We start from the raw sequence: 13,111 nt of genomic DNA, 5'->3' as shown, positions 1-13,111 counted from the left end.
GGAGGCGTAGGTAGAGTGGTAGACACAGTCAGACAGTCAGACCCAGGCATTGGTCTAGATCAGAGAGACTTTCCAAAGGTAGTTCAGTGGGAGAGAGACTAGGTAAGATGCAGCTAGTAGTTAAGACCACTGTGTTGTCCTTGCATGTGATGAAGTATCAAGTGTATTTGACCGGTGAGTCGGGTTGGTTGCAATTTCACATCCTTGTCAAGGATAAATCCGATGGCCTTTGCGGACCCATTTATCGTCCTCCATTTACCCCCCGGCCCTCTTTCGTTGGCTATTCACCACGAGACAGATGTAACTGCCTTTGACATGGATATTGGACCGGCAATCTCGACAAAGTTGACTTCTCTCGGACTTCTGTGGCGGATATCTTCGTCTTGTCTCACTAAAATGATCCCCGACTCCCCGGCTGCGGCTCTGTTCAAAATGACATTTCGAAGCCGAAAAGAAAAAAAAGGAGAAAAAGGAGAAAAAGGAGAAAAAGGAGAAAAAGGAGAAAAAGAACTGAGATGTAGCATGCAATATGGTCATCTCTTTTTGTCTGAAATCATACATGGGATAGTCATAAATCGTCAACAACCCCGGACGGTATCAATCGGGGATCTGTAGCCCTGGCGGGTCAACGGGCTCGAGAGAGCGTGGTATCCTTTTGCCCGGTATCCGATACTATAATGTCATTCAAGATACAGGGGGGTATTCATGCACTCGAGGCGGTTTGTTTCTGAGCCGCCAATTCCTTCAACACTTTGTCAACCCCTTCGATCACAACCGCCCACTCGGTCTCATGAACTCGGGTTTCAAAGACCTCGAGATTCTCGTCCTGGCCTTTCTGGAAAGGAATCTCCCGCACCAAAATGGGGTTCCCCATATCCACTTCGGAGATGACATCGTGTATCATCACACCGGTCTTGTCAATCTTACCCTCCAGCCACGCAGCATGAGCACGCTCGATCGCATTCTATTGACCGGAACGAAGTGAGCGGTTAGCAACTCATCCAACTAACAAGACAGTACTTCCACACGGAAACGGTGACTTACGACTCCATTGAACGCCCCCGGCAGGGCGGGATGCAAGTTAATAATCCTCGTTTTAGCGGCCTCCAAAGGCTCCAAGAACTGCGGCGACAGAATATGCATGAACCCAAGACAGACGACGAGCGCAGGTGCATCGGCAAGGATCAGCCTTGCAAGCTCGGCGTCGTATTCCTCGCGCGCAAGCTGGACACCCTCAGGAGTGGCGGGATGCTGCTTCTTGTACTTGACGAGGTTGTGGTAGTGCGTGGGAATGTTGGCTTTGCTTGCGCGCTCGAGGCCGAACGCGGTCTTGCGGTTGGAGATGACGCGGATGATTGTGGCGTTTAGCTGGCCGGCAGCCACTTTGTCAATCACAGCTTGCAGGTTCGAGCCATTGCCGGATATAAGGACTGTAACACGGATGGGAGAGGTCATGATGGCGTGTGGAAGGTTCGGAGGTAGCTCTGGTGGGATGTATGGCGGGGTTCCCGTGGTTTGGTGATTTGGCGGACTTTGTAGGTTGAACGGCGGGTACGACTGTCCAATTGAACTATTCCACGGCAATGATGAGTCGATGAATGCTATCACAATAAGAAGTAATTGAAGCGAATCGCTGGCGCAAGCAATCAGAGTTGAAGAGGTTGAGCCCGACACCGGGGAATTTTTTTGGACTTACATAATTCAGCCGCGGGGCCCCGGCGGAGTGGGCAGTCGTTAGAGATGGCCCAAGTAAGAGACAGATAAATACTCAATACCGAGGCGATTTCGACAATTTTAAAAGAAAATGATACTAGGCATCCTCTGATAACTACAGTGTATGTACATAGCAGGGATTCCTTGGTTCCAGACCCCCGAGAGTACAGCATACAATAGCCCGAACATGAACAACAGCAGAAAACAATGCACAAACTGGCATGCAATGGGGATATCCTTGGGAATAAAGTCGTTAAGAAGCTCTAAGATAAAACGCTTGATGCTAAGGCTGGAAGAAGAAAGGAGTCAAAGTCGGGGTGGAGAGTTTCTCAAACGACCGGCGTTACCCAGCTTGCTAGAAAGGTGAGCAGAAGGATTTAGACAGCTGTGTCGTCCGTAGCGGGCGGAGCAGAATTGGGCGCAGGACGGACTCCGATATCGTTGCTGGCAGTCTCCTTTACACCTTGCCCTCGGCACAGGGGACAGGAGTTTCGCCCAGTGGTCAGCCACTAAAACATGAGTTAGCAATGGAGCAAAATCAAGACAAGACGAGAAAATGTAACGGACCTGGTCGATACATTCTTGGTGGAAGACATGTTTGCATTTCCCTAGTTGTCGCACTTCATCGGCCACTTCATAATCGCTCAAACAGATCAAACACCTCTCCCCATCCTGTATTTGAATGGAGCCTGCGCCTTGCACAGCTTCTGCGACCAATGAGCCAGCGTACTCAACAAGACGGAATAATCCTCCGGCAGAATTGACGTCGGTCTGTGAGGCAACGGGAGGTTTAGCTGGGCCCAACAGTGATGAAAGCAGGATCATATCCTCGTAGGTTGGGTTCTATTTGAGAAGTGTTAGCCAGCAGGTTGTGAATAAAGGTAGTGAGGGCCGGCTTACGTCGGTGAAAAGACTCGGGGTCGTCAACGCAGGGTGATTTTCAGAAAGGTTAGTTCCGACGACATAAATCAGCCAGCTGCGACCTCCACTCGGCGGGGGTTGATCGGGCTCAACCATGCCATTACGTCGAACAGCACCGGAGCCGAGTGCTCGATGGCGAGCATACTCAGAATCGCTTCGGCGTCGTTGACGGGCAGTATTGAATGGCAACTGCTCTTCCGCGGACTCCGCCATGGGCTGCATCGCCGGACCTTGACGGAGATGGGGCAGAACGTCCGGAGCTATGGCTGAAGCGGAGGACGGTCTCCGGCTGGGAGTAGAAGTGCCAGAAGACAAGGCGGTGATGCCCTGTTCAGCTGGGGTAGAAGGGGGCGGGTGAGGTCCTGGAGGGCTTTCGGAGAAACCAGAGGGGTGGGGGAATGCAGAATGAGGCCCAGTATCTGACAATCTTCTGGAAGGATTGGGGATTGACGGACGTGGGAACTCTGGACCTACGCCAGGCCGTCGAGAAAAGGTCAATCTGGAATGTCTATCTTCCCGTTGCGTAGATTCACCAATGCCACCTGGCGGACGTGGGACACTGTTAGGCGGCAAGAATGGTAGGCCGAGTAGAGCATCCAGGCCGGGGCCCGCACTTGCAGGCTGCTGCTGTTCACCAGTCCCTCCAATCCCAGCAGTCCCAGACGGCACCGATCGGACCCCGACGACAACCAGTGTCACTGTTCGCCCTTCGCCTTCTGCAGGTTCGTCAATGTCCAGTCCATCGGTCTGGGCCCCACTATTTCCAACGCCATTGTCGGTCTGCTCTGAAGAGCCAGAGCCTACCGGAGAATCTGTGTTGGCAAATCTAAAGACGCGCAAGAAGTTGACAGGATGCGAGGGTGCATCGTTTGCGGTGTTGCTTGGTCCCTCCCCTGTTGCTGTTGGCTGAGCCTGAGCAGAAGTCGCGTGTTGCAAACTCTGAATGAAATTTTCCAAGGAGCCATCTAGTCCATCATTTCCTAAAGCCTGAATGTTAGGTAACGCAGGACCGGCAGTACCAGATAGCTGAGCTGCAATTGCGGCCGCAGCGAGCTGAAGGACCCTTGAAAGAGGAGTTTGTTCCTCTCGTCGCAAAACTCTGGAAGACCTCGCTCGAATAATACCAGGCAGTCGTCGCATCAATGCAGGACTTGGAGGGCCAGGAGCCGGACCAGTGACCGGGCCCTCGGCCTGGATCGCTGGTTCCACCGAATCAAGTTCATGAGGCGGTTCACCGTAATCTGAGCGAGTGTCCATAGCTGTATCACCAAACACCGGATCTGACAAAGGATGTTCTGCGCTTTCGAAAGGCCCCAAGTCTGAGTGTGGCTGACCGAACATGTGAGATATGGGCGATGAGATCGAATGGCGCATGCGTTGTAACCGCACACTGCGCCGCCAGGATGCTCTTGTAGGCTCAGGCAATTGAGAAGAGTCAATATATGTCGGAATTGCTGGTGTATCTGGAATCCCGGCAGACTCTGCACGGGGTGCAACGACATATGGCGGACGGACTGACCGCCGCCGAGTGATCCCTCTGGAGCTGAGCGAATTGAACGGACTGAAACGGCCAGTGGTATGGGCAGTCTCAGCTCTTGGGACGGGCGTAGGACCAAACCCATACCGATGTGCATGTCCCTCGGCCGGAGTCTCTTCTTGGCTGCTGAGAAGTCCACGAATGACTGAATTGGGAAGGAGCCTAGAGCCCAGCCGTGACATGGTTGATTGCCTCCGTGCTGCCATTCGAGCAAATGCAGCGGTGCGATATTCCCGCGATGGCATCTCGTACTCGGGCCCATTTTCCTCTTCGATGCTCCGCATGGGGTGTGAAAATCCACCGGAAGATCGTGTGGGCTGCTGCCATGGTTCTGGAAGGTCGTCCGGGCGTGCAGATGACATGTCTTGATCGTCACTGTTGTGTATGCTCATGTCGGTGCCTGACGAGAAGCCACCATCTCCGTTGTGTTCAGCCGTCTGTCGATGATTCATGTTTTCATTCCTTGTCCCAGAACCACGTCGCGTCGAGAAAGGAGTAAGGTGTGCGGAATAGCCAGTGTCAGATAGGGTACGTTGTGTGGAAGACGACTGGCCCATAGTAACAGACTGGCGTTAGTTGGAAGTAAGTGTCAACGACCATTCATTGCCATGCGAGAACCATATGTCTAGCAGCGGCGACCGTGCCGGTGTTGTGATGGATCCTAGGGCAATGAAAGCGCCAAGTCAAAACCAAGTCTAAACCAAGTGAAATCCAAATCCAAAGTGCACTTGTGGCGAGTGAAAGATGACTTGCTCTCCCGTTCGGAACGTCGGATCGAGGTAGTCGATTCTCGGAGGTTCTGCGTCCTTAGGTGTCGAACCGTTGAGGCAAAGGAGAGGGCGGACGGGGAGGTGGCGACTATCGGGTGGTTTGTAACAGGGACGAAGCCAGAAAGGCAAGTTCACTGCCTGATACGAGCGACAGCAGCCAATAGTCTCAGACTGTCTGCCAGGTCCAGGAACAGCCCACACTCCGAGCTGTATAACCGCCGAGTCTGATCCGAGAGAGTCAATGTAGGGACACTCAAGGAGGGGATGCCAGCGGCTGTCAAGTGCGAAGGAGAGAAGGCAAGACGCTGGACAAAATGAAAGGGGAAAATAGAGGGGAAAGAAAAAGGAGAAGTAGAGAAGTAACGTCAAAGCAAGCAGTTGATAACCCGCGCCTGCGATAAGTGATCCACAATGTTTGCCTGCTTTGCTTAAACTCGACTGCCTCAGGCCACCAACTTTTTATTCCGTCATCTTCCACCACCCGTCTTTCTGACAAATGCGCAAAGCGGCGGCAAAGGTTCGGGTAATCGCAGCCTGGACTTTGATACTAACTCTGCGACGACAATTCCTTTGTTTGGCGGCGCATGGAAGACGCCATCTCCAGAGCATATGGCGTCTACGCCGTCGTCTTCGGTTTTCTCACTACCAATCCCGCCATGGCTCCATCCGCCCGGCTCTCGCGTATCTAGATTTGACCGCCAAAAGAAACGCAAGAATGTAGCTTGGAGTGAGGATGAACTCGATGCCCAAGAAACGACAGATGTCAGCTCGGCTACGGAGTTTGAGCCCGGCGAGGCTTCCTTGGTATTGACGCCGAATGAATCTCATCAATACCGAATTGCCGGTTTCCCTTTCAATCAGGAGTTACCGAAGGGCCATTTCCCTCATGCGCCAGACAAAGAAGAGCAATTGAAAAGAGACAGTGCCTCTCGCCGCGTCAAAGCCTTGGCAGCATTATCCAGTCCGATCTACCCTCCTCAGTCGGCCCAGCAAGGCAACATTCGCTTCCAACACCTTGGAGTATTGACAGCTATTCTACATCGATGTATGCTTCAAGGTGACTATATACGGGCCGGGAGAGCCTGGGGCCTGATTCTGCGTGAAGAGTATCGAGGGTTCCGAATGGATGTTCGCAACGAAGCAAGATGGGGCATCGGTGCTGAGATATTGCTGCGACGAGGTCAACAAGAAATCTCAGCCGACCCTGGTACCAGCAAGGTGCCGAATGCAGCAGAAACTACGCCGTTTACATTCACCACCAAGGGCTTCGCGGAAGCCAAGGATTACTACGAACGACTTATCCTTAACCATCCTTACACTAAAGTCTCACCACAGTCTATCTCCTCTCTGCATTTCTACCCTGCAATGTTTGGACTGTGGGTGTATATGGCCCAGGAAGAAAGCAAGATGGCTAGGAAGAATGTTTCTCTTCACCAGGAAGAAGATTCCGATGGTTTTTCGGGGGACGAAGACTCCGAATCTGAATTTAGCCATGGCCAGAACTCACACAAGAAGACCGACGCTGCGGTGAGCGCAATTAGAGCACGGGAGTTGGAACAGGCGCAGCAGATTGCTGCACGACTGGACCAGCTCCTAAACTCTCCCCCTTACTCCGACTCGCCTGAATTGCTGGAGCTCCGAGGGATGATTTCTCTGTGGATTGGTGATCTATTGATCTCTGCGCTATCCTTACCAATAGGCTTTGAAGAAACCGATGACCACGACCGGATGCTCATGGATGAATCTCCGGGCTCTCTTGAAGCGAGACGTCAGCACAGGCTTGCAACGGAGAGGAAAACAGTCGAACTGCAAAGGTCAATCGAGCTCTTCGAGAAGGCCAAGAAACGAGGCCGGAGCGTGGCATACAATCTGGAGAACCTTCATATCGATGATGACACTTTTTATTAAGATGATCCTGGAGTTCTTGCCTTTGTCATGGAGCTCTTCATGTACAATATTGTTCAATATACCCCCCAATCCCATATATAACCAGTTTTCAACTTGCATTCGAGACAATATCTATGCTTGACACAGGTGGGGAGATGTAGCGAGGCTGGTCACCTACGTGCGTAGCCCATAAGAACCACACCTACAGTAGGAATTGAAGTGGGAAGAGCCGTTGAGTGGCAGCAAATTTTCACACACACGAGTAATGGCTGTGCTGTGCATTCTTCATACCGCCTTTTACTGCGAATTTGTGTATGAAATCAAGCTGGTCCCACCCCCGCTAACACTTCCTCGAATGGGGTCCTTTCTACGCAGTAGATGAGGCGGCGAGGCCTGGCCGCCTGGCAGGCTGGAGATGTTTAAAGTGGCTCACACGTGACCACGCGCTGATATCGCGTCTGCCCCAACACCCTTAAGAGACTGGATCCCCTTCAGTTTCTCCAACGTCTTTGGAAACAAGACATTTTCTTGTCCAATCCTTTTCAATAATCAGCCCTTTTACGATGGGGGTAGGTGATTATGTTCACTCTAAAGAAGGTGGACAACCTCCCGGAGTCACCGATAAAGCTGCTCAGTTACGCCAGCAACGTGCCGAACAGGCCAGAGTCGAGGTTCCAGTCACACCATTACTCGGCCCGGGTCCTGCCGGTGTCAATGGTAGAGGTGGCCCGGTAGATTTTCATGGAACATCTCAGTTTCCAAACCAACCCCGCACTCTTCCTGCACAGGATGCGCAGCGCAGCAGGGACGCGTTCGATACTGACGTTGAGGCAATCGACGATTCGACTGTGGCGGGAACAAGCGTTGACGGATATGATGATAACAAGTCCCAGGCAGCATCGAGTACCAATGCTGCTTACGCCAATCCTAATCCAAAGCCGATGTACCAACACCGGCCTGCACGACATCCTTACGGATCTAACTGGTATGAGGGGCTGGGCGATCAAGCCATGCACAAGGCTGGATTCAATTCAGATGACCTCGATGCCTTTGGAAGTCCGATACCTTCATCCGTTGGTGGAGACGATGAAAACACGGAAACAGGCGACTGGCATGGGTCGCATAAACCGCGTACGACCGACGAGCCGTTGAGCAAGCGATTGGAGAATTTCTGGTCCGCCAGCCGAAAAAGGACCTCTTCGCGTCAGGCTACTGGTACAGACTCTGATCCCGAGCGCCAGGCTCAAGCTCCGCCCAAGTCTAAGCCGCGGAAACTGGGTCAAATGCTTCCCCCTACAGGACCTAGAAAGATCCTTCTCCCGCACAGCACGTCGGCCACCCCTAGAACACGGTTCAGTCCACCGAAGCCTTCGCTGCTTGAACAGCTTGACCAACAACTTGATTCATCTCCTACTCGGCATAATTCGCATCCCCTGCCGGAGGGTGCCAGGACCCTCAGCATCACAGCATTCCAGGAGCACATGGAAGAAGACGGTGGAAGTGATGATGACGGTATGGATCACACCATACGCGCCGATTCAAGACGGGAAAGCGGCGGGCATTCAACCAATGCCTTCGACATGACTAGTTTGACCGATCTCGACATCGACGAAACAATGCACGACCCCTTCTCTGCACACGAGCTCAACGAGCGCTCAAATAGAGGCCGTCGCAACACTGTTATCCATTCCAGAAAACGATCGCTTGAAGCAGACTACCCTCCAGAGCTGCTTTACCAGAAATCATTCTCCGAGCTGCAGGCTGAGCCCTTTGACAAATCCCCCACGCCCCCGCCGCCTGTTAAATCGCCCTCCTTACCTCCAAACCCACCATTTGTCCCCGACACCCAGGAGCCCAAAAATGCCGTTTCTCACTTGTTGGCTCTGACAGAAGAAGAGCGCCAGACATATCTGTCACACATGACTATGGATGAATGGGAGGACTGTGGTGACCAAATAATTGACCGTTTCACCCATCTCCTCTCCAACATGAAAAACCTACGGCGCGCCCGTCGTCAAACCGCTGCTGTGTTTGAAAGCGAAATAAAGCGCCGTCATGACCAACTCGAAAAAGAAGGCTCGGAATTGACGAACAAATTGACCGAGATGAGAACCGGGGGTGCAGAGGTTTTGCGCGGACGCTATCAAGCCAACACTGAGTGACGACTGCCACTCTTGTTAAGCAAGGCCTTTCTTAGCCCTTCAGCTGTCCAAGAGAAGTGTGTTCCAACCCTACCTTAACCACAATATGACCTACCGCGGGACTTGATTTTCATACTGTGTTATATGCTCAATACCCCAATTATGATTTCATGTTTTCCTTTCGTTTGTTTAGGGATTTTACTTATAGATGATCAAGTGCCCATTCATACCCTGTCCTGAACGATCATCTTTGCTCGAATGAAATATGATTATCATAAGAATCATAAGAATCATAAGAGTCATAAGAATACTTAGCGAACATGCTCCATCTAATCCAATCATACTCCCAATTTTCTGTCTGCACCAATCATACTCCGTTTTGTATTCTGCGGCCTTTTCTACCGCTTTCCTTTTCCTCCCTTTTCTGCCTCCTCTTCTCCAATCACTGTTCTCTCCATTGTTGCGCCCTCTACGGTGCTATGCCCTTCTCCAATCACCCTTCTGTCCACTGTCCTTTCCCTACATCATTCTCCAATCCCCGTTCCGTCCACCTTTTCCAGCTTCTTCCTCACCAATCACTGCTTCGTCCTTCGTTGGCCTCTTTACCCTTCTCCAATCACCCTTTACCCCGTCCACCGTCTTCTTCCTCTATCTGTGTCCATTCACTGTTCTGTACAGCCACCGACGTCTCTTCCTCTTTTACTACTGTAATCTAACTTCATGCCACTGTTCTTTCCTGCCATTACTCCGGACCTACAGTTTCTTCCTTTATTTAGCTTTCCCCTTCCACCAATCTCAGTCACTTCCGCTCCGCGATGTAAATCTTCTTCGTAATGCGAACGCCACCAAGTACTGACGACTTCCTATACTTATGTAGCATGTGCCTACCCTCTGTTGAGCTTTCATCCCTTCCACTTTCCACTGCCCCATACTTTATCACCGCTTTCCCTGCCTTCCAAGGCTTTCATTTCGTGTCAATCATGCCTTTCATACTTTTCTGTATGCGCTGTGCCACGCGCTTTTCCTCTGACCGAGCCCGTCGCCATCGAGTTTTCTGTGCAAAACAAGAACGAGAAGGCGCTGGCGGCACGGGTATTTCTCTCCATATGTCTTAATACGCTTATGATGTTCGCTAATACTCCTATTATAGGCAAGACTTTTCTCTACCGTGCCCTTGCCGCGTACTACCGCGCCAGAGCTGATATTGTTCTATGCGTTGCCTCTACCGGTGTCGCTGCTCTTCTACTTCCTGGAAGCCGTACCGCTCATAAACGTTTTCACATTCCTTTCGTGTGCCATGATTCAAGCACCTGCAACGTTACACGCAACTCCGTGGCTGCGCAGTTGATGTATCATGTGCGTTTGATTAACTATATGGGATGAAACACCCATGACTCATAAGGACATCTGCAATGCCGTCGACCGTTTGGCGGTGACTTCCAACAAACCTTACCCATCCTTTCTGGTGGCGTTCGTATTTGCAAGGAAGGCCAGACTGATGCATATTGGAGACATGCTGCTACCGTATTGGCACGCCCTTGCTGGCCATCAGAAAGGATGGGTAAGGTTTGTTGGAAGTCACCGCCAAACGGTCGACGGCATTGCAGATGTCCTTATGAGTCATGGGTGTTTCATCCCATATAGTTAATCAAACGCACATGATACATCAACTGCACAACCACGGAGTTGCGTGTAACGTTGCAGGTGCTTGAATCATGGCACACGAAAGGAATGTGAAAACGTTGACAATGCATGACTCATTGGCCAAAGCTATGCAATCTAACCCTTTGTTCGCCGAAACGAGACGGAAACGGAACACCTATGATAATGCCGCTAGCTCATAATACAAGCATATTCAAGCCCAGGTGTTGTCTTATCTCATGCCAATCAATAACCTTAGGAGACGAAATGAGATGAAAACAAAAGATGTGTTCCAAACAGACCAAGTATCCACAACAGATCTATAGATACTTCTGCATCGCAGCAGCGAGTCTCTTATAGTCCTCCAATAGTACAGCTACATCTCCGATCCGGAGATCGTGGACGTCCTGTGTCTCAAGGAAGCGCTGAATCGGAGGATCAATTCTCGAAGAAGGGGTGGCGGCAGCGCTAGTAGCGCCGTCGGCCGAAATAGGTGATGACTTGAATCTATCAAACCCAGATGGAGATACGGACCGGCCGCTGGGAGTCTCAGGTGTATTGCGGCCAAAGCTCTTCATCATACCAGGTATATGGTTCAGCGGATTGAGCGTGTTGCCAAAGTACCGCATGGATTCCAACGGAGTGGTGGGGCTGACGGCGGGATGTGATGAGATCTCTTCTCGCAGTGATGTGGCAATGGACTTTTTGTCGCTTCCTTGCGTTCTGGTGCTGTCTACGCTTCGATCTCGAGTGGTAGGACCATTACTGGAGAGATCCGTGGGCCCTGAACTGCTGCGTGGGGGTGTGCTTTCATCCACAGAAACAGAGTTGATTGCTGCGATATCCTCCTGTGTCAGTGGTTGATTGGTGGCAGAGGGAGAAGGCAGGGTCATTAGGCGGCGAGCCTCGGCCAATGTCTTCGGCAATACTGGTCCGCTTCCCTCCTGGCCAGATCCTTGTATGTTTTGCATTTCCCTCAAACGGCCAAACAGGAAATTGAAACTGCTGTCTAGAGTAGCACTGATATTCTTGAGACTTTGATCGGCGGTGGTACGGACAGCATCATTTGCAGCCCCGAGCACTTTAGACGGTGGTTGGAAAATGTTGCTGAGACGGCGTTGTTGCGGTGTGGCGGAGGGTCGAGGGGTAGGTAATGTGGTGAGAGGTTCCTTGCTTTCTGGTATGGACAACTCTGGTGACGCAGATACAGCCGTAACAGAAGAGGTTGTAGTCTCCTTGGAGGGCCGGAAAGGATCGATACGCTCTGAGGATGGAGTTGTCTCACTGGGAGTTTTGACAGGGCCATCCTGCAGCTCATCGGCGCGCAACGTAGAAAGATCGACATTTTCCAAAAAGCTTATTGCAGCCTCGAGGTTGGTCAAACAGTAAGCTGTCTCTCCATCGATTTTACTCGAAGATCTGAACCGCTGGATGAAGACCAGGTTGCTGACAATGTTGATTCCTTCAGGAGGACACGTCACAAGTGAATATATCAGCGTAGGTAGAATTTCATCTGCCGATGACGAAGACGGTAGAAGTTTAGTCAGGGCATCAACAATAGCCTTGTGCGCTGCTGCAAGCTGCTGAAGCTTTCCGAGGGGGTATTTGTAGTCGTTCATCTTCGCGAGATATTCTCGAGCCTGAGCGAGGTATTCGTTCGCCTCATCCTGTTTCTGCTGTTCAATCGCCTCAAAATCTATATCGATCCCAAGATCTTTCAGGTTAATGCCGACCAGCAGCAAAGCAGCAGTCTTAGAACGCAGTTTTTCATCCCGCACATCATCTAATGTAGTTTTGTGCCTCCATAATTTATCGTATACCAGCTCGCAGACCCTTCGTTCCGCAGCTTCCTCCAACGCAATCCTTTTAATCTCAAGGGATTTACGAGCCTTTCGCTTTTCGGCTACTTCAGACGCGGTCAGCATTTGGCGACCTGAAGCCCCTGACCTGACATCGTCTTGGGAACGTTTGCTGCTGAGTTTTGATAGTGCGCTTCCCCTCGGAGCTTTTGCGGGGGTCTGGGGAGCGACGTCCCGGTTGATACGAGTGATTAGAGCAGATATGTGCGTGGCAATGTGGGATTCGGCGCGGCTGTAGAAGACTTGGAAAAGCTCGGAGATCCTTTCGATCGAGGGAGGTGAGCTGTGTACTTTGGCGCTCAGTGAATTCACGAAACTAAGTAGAGGCAGAGTTGTCAGGTCAGAAAAACGTGCAAACGTAGAAATCAGGAACCTCACTCACCGGTCTGCCAGGCTGATTAGCTCAATCGGCAGCTCCTCTGAGGGATCCTGCAAGCTGCGCGAAAGCACGAAACCTTCATCCGTGTGCGCATCGACTTGAGATTCTGCGGAGTCCCGTCGTTCAAAGACGTCAGGGCCATTTTCCGGTTCTTCACAGCTTGCAGTCGATGCTAAAGGTATTGTTTGGGAGCCCCCCTCGGTAGGGGAATTTTTCGCATCGGAGCCCTCCATCCTGCTGAATGGCTGTACTGGATGTAAGTG

At 51.5% G+C, this 13,111-nt stretch overlaps 5 protein-coding genes across 5 annotated transcripts; 2 read left to right on the top strand and 3 right to left on the bottom strand.

The window, feature by feature from the left end:
- Positions 1-703: 703 nt before the first annotated feature.
- N7515_002559 (phosphoribosylglycinamide formyltransferase) lies at positions 704-1,455 on the bottom strand (the record flags this gene model as incomplete). Its single annotated transcript, XM_056663303.1, has 2 exons — positions 704-964; positions 1,045-1,455. The coding sequence occupies 2 exons, from the start codon at positions 1,453-1,455 to the stop codon at positions 704-706; spliced, it is 672 nt and encodes a 223-aa protein (XP_056525416.1).
- A 635-nt stretch (positions 1,456-2,090) lies between these two features.
- On the bottom strand, positions 2,091-4,728 carry N7515_002558 (RING-H2 finger protein; the record flags this gene model as incomplete). The annotated part of the gene is made up of 3 exons (XM_056663302.1): positions 2,091-2,222; positions 2,281-2,556; positions 2,614-4,728. The coding sequence occupies 3 exons, from the start codon at positions 4,726-4,728 to the stop codon at positions 2,091-2,093; spliced, it is 2,523 nt and encodes an 840-aa protein (XP_056525415.1).
- An 822-nt stretch (positions 4,729-5,550) lies between these two features.
- N7515_002557 (uncharacterized protein) lies at positions 5,551-6,849 on the top strand (the record flags this gene model as incomplete). Its single annotated transcript, XM_056663301.1, has 1 exon — positions 5,551-6,849. The coding sequence occupies one exon, from the start codon at positions 5,551-5,553 to the stop codon at positions 6,847-6,849; it is 1,299 nt and encodes a 432-aa protein (XP_056525414.1).
- A 542-nt stretch (positions 6,850-7,391) lies between these two features.
- On the top strand, positions 7,392-8,990 carry N7515_002556 (uncharacterized protein; the record flags this gene model as incomplete). The annotated part of the gene is made up of 1 exon (XM_056663300.1): positions 7,392-8,990. One exon carries the CDS (start codon positions 7,392-7,394, stop codon positions 8,988-8,990), a length of 1,599 nt encoding a protein of 532 aa, XP_056525413.1.
- Positions 8,991-10,930: 1,940 nt separating this feature from the next.
- On the bottom strand, positions 10,931-13,081 carry N7515_002555 (VPS9 domain-containing protein; the record flags this gene model as incomplete). The annotated part of the gene is made up of 2 exons (XM_056663299.1): positions 10,931-12,785; positions 12,852-13,081. The coding sequence occupies 2 exons, from the start codon at positions 13,079-13,081 to the stop codon at positions 10,931-10,933; spliced, it is 2,085 nt and encodes a 694-aa protein (XP_056525412.1).
- Between the last annotated feature and the right edge of the window lie 30 nt (positions 13,082-13,111).

Source organism: Penicillium bovifimosum, assembly GCF_028826915.1.
Source record: "Penicillium bovifimosum strain IBT 22155 chromosome Unknown utg000002l_segment0_segment0, whole genome shotgun sequence".
Taxonomy (NCBI): domain Eukaryota; kingdom Fungi; phylum Ascomycota; class Eurotiomycetes; order Eurotiales; family Aspergillaceae; genus Penicillium; species Penicillium bovifimosum.
Note: the sequence above shows the minus strand (reverse complement) of the source record. Positions and strands in the feature narration are given on the sequence as shown.